This window comes from Euphorbia lathyris, chromosome 9 (assembly GCF_963576675.1).
Source record: "Euphorbia lathyris chromosome 9, ddEupLath1.1, whole genome shotgun sequence".
Taxonomy (NCBI): domain Eukaryota; kingdom Viridiplantae; phylum Streptophyta; class Magnoliopsida; order Malpighiales; family Euphorbiaceae; genus Euphorbia; species Euphorbia lathyris.
The window spans coordinates 72550962-72559360 of NC_088918.1; the positions used below are offsets into that span (position 1 = coordinate 72550962).

General features: G+C 31.0%; 1 protein-coding gene across 1 annotated transcript; it reads right to left on the reverse strand.

The window, feature by feature from the left end:
- Positions 1–5108: 5108 nt before the first annotated feature.
- LOC136206939 (3'-5' exonuclease-like) lies at positions 5109–6011 on the reverse strand. The gene has a single exon (XM_065998150.1). The coding sequence runs from the start codon at positions 5901–5903 to the stop codon at positions 5277–5279; it is 627 nt and encodes a 208-aa protein (XP_065854222.1). The 5' UTR covers positions 5904–6011; the 3' UTR covers positions 5109–5276.
- Positions 6012–8399: the final 2388 nt, after the last annotated feature.

Genomic DNA, 8399 nt, shown 5'->3' on the forward strand with positions numbered 1-8399 from the left:
AAAGGATAATTATATCACTTTAAACAAGTTATAAGACTGAAACGAGAGTTCTCATAAAAAAAAGATCGAATAAGGATTAATTATCACTTTAAGCAATTTCATAAGACTAATGAAACACTATAAAAATTCAGGGCAATCAATTTCTTAAGTCAAGTTTAAAGGATTACCAATGTGTTAAGCCGAACAAAGAAAATCTTGATGATAACCATATCCCTTACTATGGAATGGATATAATTTCAATTATATACACTTTTTTAATAAATTAAATGTTTTATGTTATGAATGAATGAATTGATGAGTATCCATGAATGTAACTATCGTAACTCTTCATTCGTTTTTTTTTTTGAATCAAACTCTTCATTCATTTAATGTTTGTAATTCTCTATTTCTTTAATGTTTGTAACTTCATAATTTATGTTCTTACGTAACCTACAATAGTATTCACATAGACTTTAGTGACAAAATGAATTTGATAATTCACCGTTAGATTTAAACTTATTAAATCTAAGACTTAAGATGTTTTGAATGTCCATCCTAGGATTCTAATAAGGTTAGATCTAACGTAAATGATCAAATACTACATAGTCATTAATGTCCATGTGATCAAATTTGATGTAACCCTTACAAATATATGTTTCTTTCATGTAATACAAAGAAGTGAAATACAAGCATAAATATAGACATACACTTACTTTCTCTCTAAGGTCTCATGTAATACAAAGAAGTGAAATACAAGCATAAATATAACAAATATATGTTACTTTCATGTCCGGTTTTGATCACATGAACTTTAATGACCATGCAGTATTTGATCATTCACCATTAGATCAAGCCTTATTAGAATCCTAAGGTGGAGATTCAAAGCATCATGCAGCTTAAATTTAATAAGCCTAGATCTAATGGTAAATGACCAAAATTACTTGGTCATTAAGGTCCATGTGAATATTCCTGAACTTAGATCTAACAATGAATGACCAAATTCACTTGATCATTAAGATCCATATGAATATTCCTGCTTATGTAATACACTTACTTTCTTTAATATATTAGGGTCACATAAAGGTATTCAGGCCCTCCAAGGGCCCAGCAATCGACGGAGGAAAGCAGAAATCTACATTGTCATGGGCCCTTCCTGCAAATCAATCCAAAGAAACGACATATATTTGATTTTGTACTCTTGAATTCACTTTTCTATTTTTGTTTTTCAATATTTTATACTAAATTTATGTGTAATTAGCGATAGTATATGTAAAAATAATTTTTCAATATATTTGCTAATATACTGACGGTAACATTTGAAAGAAAAAACAAGAGGGAAATATTAAAAATAAAATCTATATATAGGTTTGAGTTTGAAAAGGTATGTAAAAAAAAAATTCACTAATCTCTCATTATATATATATAATTTTTTTTTTTTTTCACAATCTCACAATTTCACATCTAAATATCTTCTGATAGCGAAATATCTACTGATAGCGGTGGAAATGATGAAAGCTGATGATATAAAGGATCCAACATAATTGAATAATATGTCCAACAGGAAATATGTGAGACATGATCGCGAATAAGATGCAAAGCGATTTTTCAATGACTACTTTTCTCTTAATTTAGTTTATTCAGAGGACCGGTTTCATGGAAGGTTCTAGATATGAATAAAACTTTGTTTCTATGTATGGTGATAATTCTGGAGAGTCATACAATATATTTCCAAAAAGGGGTTGATGCCACAAAGGAATGGGCTTACGCCGTATAAAAATACATTACGGCTCTACGTATACTTGCATATGGCGCTAGTCGATGCCATCGATGAGCACTGTTGAAAATAAAGGCTTCCTAGATCGTCTAGACGTTCAAAATCGAGAATCTGCCTCGATTGGCCTGCGCCTATATAATTCACTTTTGGATATTGTCGCGTCGTTATTCGTGAATTATGTTTATTATAATCCACATTTTTAAATATATGTATTGTAAATATACGTGTTTTTCTATATTAAATAATTTTATATTATTATTTGTAGATAATATAATATATATTTGAATTGATTTATATAAGAATTTATTAATTAATAAATAAAAAATACAAAAATACAAATCTGATTAATCATCCAAATAGTCCGTGATTAATTTTTGAGGGCATTATCCGTCCTACTAGCGCCTAGCATTTTTTACAGCTTTATCGATGTTATATCGAAATGAGTGAGTGGCACAATTTTTAGAATGTGTGGAAATTTTTTGTCGTGTTGTGATCGAAATATATAGACATATGCATATGAGGAAGCCTAACAATGCCGATGTTCAACGCTCAATTCAGATGCATGAGGAATACCATGGGTTTCTCTAGAGTTCTTTGAAGTCTGTATTGTATGCATTGAGAGTGGAAAAATAAACCAATTGCATGGACAGAGATACTGGGTGTCTAGAGGTAGCAAAAGTACACACGACCCGATTACACGATATGAAATCGACACATAATTTTAGTGCTTGAGTTTAGCTTAGTAGGTAATGTGTCATTTTTGGGTTCATACGTAAATTTTTGGATTGGGTTAGGGTTGATATGCTAACCCGAAAACGACACAAATATTTAAAATTATTGTTATATTCTCTCGTATTTTTATTTTTCACTCTATTAACAAAGATAATAAAATTATAATTATTACTTGCAAATATGATTCGAACCTTTTTAATTGTTATAAACACATTACACAACCCTCTAACATGATATTGGCGGACTTTTTATGGTCATTGTTAATATACTAGTATAAAAATGACAAAATATTTAAAAATAGCACCATATTTCTTATATTTTTCAAAATTATCTGCATAAGAAAATTATATATAACCCAAAAACACGGTATAAAATCGACAATAACCCGAACAAGTTAACACCTTTGTGACACGAAAGTTTTTGGATTGGGTTTAGGTTTACCATTTTTAACACGAACCTGAAAATGACACAACACTAACACGACTCGAACACGAATTTGCCAAGTATATAGGCGTCCAACAATCATGCTCGAATAAATCGCTTTAGTGGATTTGTGGATATGGTATGGGTATTTCTGTGTGGCTGGGGCGAACAATGACCTTAATGTTTTCAATTGACCGACTTTGTTCAAGGGTACACTATCCGGAAAAGCTATATCAGTTTAGTTCAACTTTAACAATAACACGTGTAAATTGAGATACTACCTAACAGATGATATCCTAAATGGTATGATTTGGTGAAAAGCTTTCCATATGCCCATTAACCTAACTGACTTTATTACAAAGGAAGGCATAAGAGTGCGAAGAAAGACATTAAACGAGCTTTTGGGGTACTTCAAGTCCATTTTGCAATAGTGCGTGGACTAGCACGAATTTGGAGTAAAATAAAAATCCACAACACTATGGGTGTTTGTATCATACTACATAACATCATCATTGAAAATGAGCACGACACATAATCGAGACATTTTGTTGAAGAAGTTCGTCCAAAATTACTTCCTAAAAACATTCAAGGTGGACATATTCACGATTTCACAAGAGATACAGAGATCTGCGATAGAGCAATGCTCGACCAACTCAATTTGGATTTAGTAGAGCACATTTAGGAACATTTCAGTATCACTGACCTAACTGATTGATTATCATTTTAATTTAATTTATTATGTTTGTTCATTACTTTACAATTTATTCGAAGATCGAATTTACTTTTTTCAAGCCAGTGAAAGATAAATTTAAGGCATAACACCAATTTGACTCCCTAAACTAAAGCTTCAAAGTCAAGTAGGCTTTTCAACTATCAAAATTATCAATCATATCTCTGGACTAAGCAAAAATCATCAATTGAGTTCCCATCATATTCTAAAATCAGAAACTGTGACTGTTTGATGGTCTGTAATGATCTATATATTGGTTTAAAATGAGTTTGGGGAAGAGGGTTTAAAATTGTTCAACCGAATAAGATGAAAATATTCAATTACTGTAAATGATTTTTTTAAGAAAAATATTTTAACATGAACATAAAAGTGTAAAAAGTTGGTGAGGTGACAATAATAGAATACTTTAGAAATGCTCTTACTACCTCTACTGCATATATTTGTGACAATTTTTTTTTCTATTTTATATTATTTATGAAATCAAGTTTTTTTTTTTTCAAAAAAATCTATTTAAATTTTTAATGTAATTTTTTCCTATTTAAGTTTTCAAAGTATAAAAAGTGTTTAGAATTTTTTTCAAAACAAAAAAAAAAAAATGAAAACATTTAATGAATGTTAAAAAAAAGTAAAGATTATCAACAAAGAGAGGTAAAATATATTTTAATCTATGAATGATATTATTAAAAATAGGAATTGGAAAACTGTTATTAATAATAACTAAAGGAAAATCAACCAACTATCTATAAAAAAAACACTTAACAATATTAAGCGTAAGGGGGTGTTTGTTTCAATTTTTCAGATGATCGTTTAACGTTTCAGATGATCGTTTAGCGTTTCATTCCAAACCACATAAAATATATCGTTTGATTAGAATTTATATAACTGCAGCGTCTAACATTTTTTCTAGAAACTACATCGTTTTAGAACTTTTCACAAAAAACTATTTTTTGGAACAGCTGTTTGTAGTTATTTTTTTATGCATAAACTTACGCAGAAATTAACATTCTAATTGTGTTTTTAAGGGGTCTAATTTTTTATTATTATTATTATTATTATTATTATTATTATGATTCAATATCTAATTAAATTATTTTTATTATAGTTATTATGTCAAAAATCAAATTCAAAGTATTTTGGTGGTTCATTTCGTAGAAACCATTACACAAAAAAACGTTATCATCAACGAAATAAAGCATATTCGTCAGTATTCCATTGTATTTCTGTCTGTATTTCATAAGCATATCCGTCCATATTCTGCAATATTTCCAACAAATTAACTAGTGTGGGCCAATTGTATCGCTGATGCTGATTTTTCTTATAGTTATATGAGAGGATTAAATTTTTTTAATGAGTAAACCTAATTTTTTCATTTAACACGGGAGTCTAAAAATATTTAAGAGAGCTCTAACTAACCATAGCTAACAGTTGAACCAAGCTGGATCAAATCTAACGAATTAAACTAAAAATACCATAAAGTCATTAACTTCTGGTAACAACAATAATATAATCCCATAAAACAACCATCTTCAAATCCATAGATAAACCAAATGCAACATTACAATACTTCCCCAATATTCAAAACCCTAATAGCTAGAAAAATCAGTCATTCCTTTGATAAACCCTAATCTAACCTAATAATCAAAACAAAGCGTTCCCAATTTCACAAGAAACAAAAGCATCAAGGCAAGCATACTGAACCTGATCAGGAGTAAGCATAGTAGAATCCCATCTACTCAATGTGATGCTCTTCGGCTTCTCAATTTCCCTCCCCAAAACACGCAATGTCAATTCCTTCAGTCCAGCATTCTGATACGCAGCGTCAAGTGATTTCTGCACAGCCAAACTCCTTAAATCGATCGTATTCATCACTACCAATCTATAATCCTTCAACAGTTTCGCAACATCGTTCGCAATCCCTACCCCGACGAACACAAAATCCCCATCCTGAAGGAACTCCCTCAGAGATTGCTGGATGGACGGGGAATGCATGATCTGAAATATGAGACATCTGTTGCCGATGCAGAGTTGCAGAGTGGCGATTGGATTCTCCATGAAGCGGAAGAAATTGGGACGCCACTCGACGTCGAGCCCGACTATGAACGGCACCTGATTGCGGCGACGATTTTGGAGGATTTCGGCGAGCCATCCGTCGACGAGGGAAGGAGTATGGGTGACAAGAGTGCGGATCTGATCGGTGTAGAAGGTGACATCGTAGAGATTGTGTGTGTTGTTTGCAATCTGGTGGTCTCTGATGCTTACTGCCATTGCTGAGCTCTGCTGTGGAATTTGAATTTGGGCTGCAGATAGACAAATAAATAGGATTAGAAGTTGATCGGGAACCGGGAAAGTTTTTTCTTTTTCAAACGAGAGCCGAGAAAGTTTTTATTACCACCTAATAATGGGCCAATCGGATTTCTTTTTTTCTTTTTTGAGAAGAGAGAGATCTAATCGGATTTAAGTACCTTGACAATAACTGTTGCTGTTATCTTTTTTTTCTCTATTGGTTGTTTTTTTTTTTTTTTTTGAAAAATGCGAGTATTATTAAGAGTCTGAAGTAAGAACGTTACACAGAAACGGAGACGGACTTAAAAGCCAGACCCCGACCAGACATAGATATCACGACTCTAGCTAACTCATGAGTAACGTGATTCACTGATCTACGGACAAAATTAAACACACAATTCCCAATGTCACGAGCAAGTGACCGACAATCCTCAATAACGAGATCAAGAGATGAACAGTTAACTGGTTTCCTTTTCAACGCGTAAACCAGCAGTTGCGAGTCAGTTTCTATCACGGCATCTTGCCACGCGTTAGCTTTTATCCACGACAATGCTTCACGGGACGACAGTGCCTCTATCAGGAACGGTTCCAGCGGGCATTTCAACGCACCACTCCCTGTTGCGAGAAAGCAACCAGCCTCGTTTCGTGCCACAAAGCCGAACCCGACACTATTGCTCTGGCGGAACCACGCCCTGTCTACATTTACTTTCACCCATCCCCTCGGCGGTGCAAACCATCTTGTCGTCGATAGATTATGAGTCGTCCCGCCCCCCTTATTTTGTTTCCTCGCTTCTGACCAGCCGGTAAATGCAGAAACAGCAGAATTATTCTCTATTGGTTGTTTAATACGGTAAATGCAGAAACAGTAGAATTATTCTCTATTGGTTGTTTAATTATTGATATTTGGTAAAATTATATTCGGTAAATTTATATTCAATTCTTAATATATAATATATAAAATATTTAATATTTATTTGTTAAATTAATTAATAAATAAATTATAAAACAAATATTATATTATATAAATTAATAAAAATAATATAATACATAAAATAACAAATTTAAATTAAATTTTTTATACCAAACTGTTAGTATATAAAACATCTAATATTTATCAATTTTAAATTAATCAATAAATAAACTATAAAATAAAAAATTTATTATATAGAATAATTTTTTTTTATAATGATATTATAGAGATAGAAATAATGTTAGAGAAGAAACATGTTTTATAAAAATAAAAGAAAATTGATTTTATCAATATCAAATAACTATAACTAATGGTTGAAGTTAGAAAAGCTTCTAAATGCCGTTGCTTAAAAAAAAACTAAAACCTGTTTTTTTTTTTTTTAATCTAACCAAAAGTTATATTTTGTGCGATTTGGAGTATAACGCTAAACATTACTCTGAAAAGTTTAAACAAATACCCTTTTATTTTTTTAGGTTCAATACATCATTTGTCACTCAATATATGCATAAAGTATTTAAAAATAGTACCATATGTTCTTATATTTTTAAAAGTTATAATGTACATGCATAACAAAATTACACATAATCTAAAAACACGACATGAAATCGACACTAACCCGAACATGTTAACACGACTGTGACACGAAATTTTTTGGGTCAAGCTTGAGTTTACTCTTTTTAACACGAACCCGATAATGAAACGATACGAATATGACTCGAACACGATAATTGCTGGATTTAGGAGAGAAGTACAATATATTTATGTCAAGAAAGAAATGCAAATTAAAAGAATTTCTTTAAGTAAATAGTTTATTTTTTCTTTTAGTAAAATTAGAGGTTTGAGTCTGAGTTTTGACTAGTCAAATTTAAGTATGATATTTGGTAAAATAAATGTTTGAAAGAGTTTATCGTGTTCAAAAAAAACTAATTTTGAAAAAATTGATTGTATGAGTTTTTTAATTATTTTATAGTTACATATCTTTTGATGAATATTTTTACTCATAATTAATTATCTTTAACACCAAATATAAATTTTATAATATTTTTATTTATCATTTTATATAAATAGATAATCAAATCAACTAACAACAAAATAATCAACTAATCAAATCAGCTAACAAAATATAATCAGTTAACAACTATTTATTCATATATATATATATATAGGGAAAATTACAAAATTGGGTCAAATGAGAGGCCCATTTATATATTTAACCCATTTACTCATCCTACTACATATCTAGACTGATTTTGTGTGACTTTTCCATAATACCCCTAACCTTCCCACTTCCCACCACTCGCGAACGGTCGCTCCCCTATCTCTTTGGTTACGCGAAAAGAGACTCATGCATTAATGATTTTAAGACTTTTGATCTTCCTTTCTTCCTTTAAATTGCACAAAATCTGCACCATTTCGTCAAAGTCACAATGAATTTCTCTTTTTTCCTCTCTTCATCTCTTGATTCTGCAACTTTCCAACCCTAGAAAAAGAAGCCACGGTTTTTCATC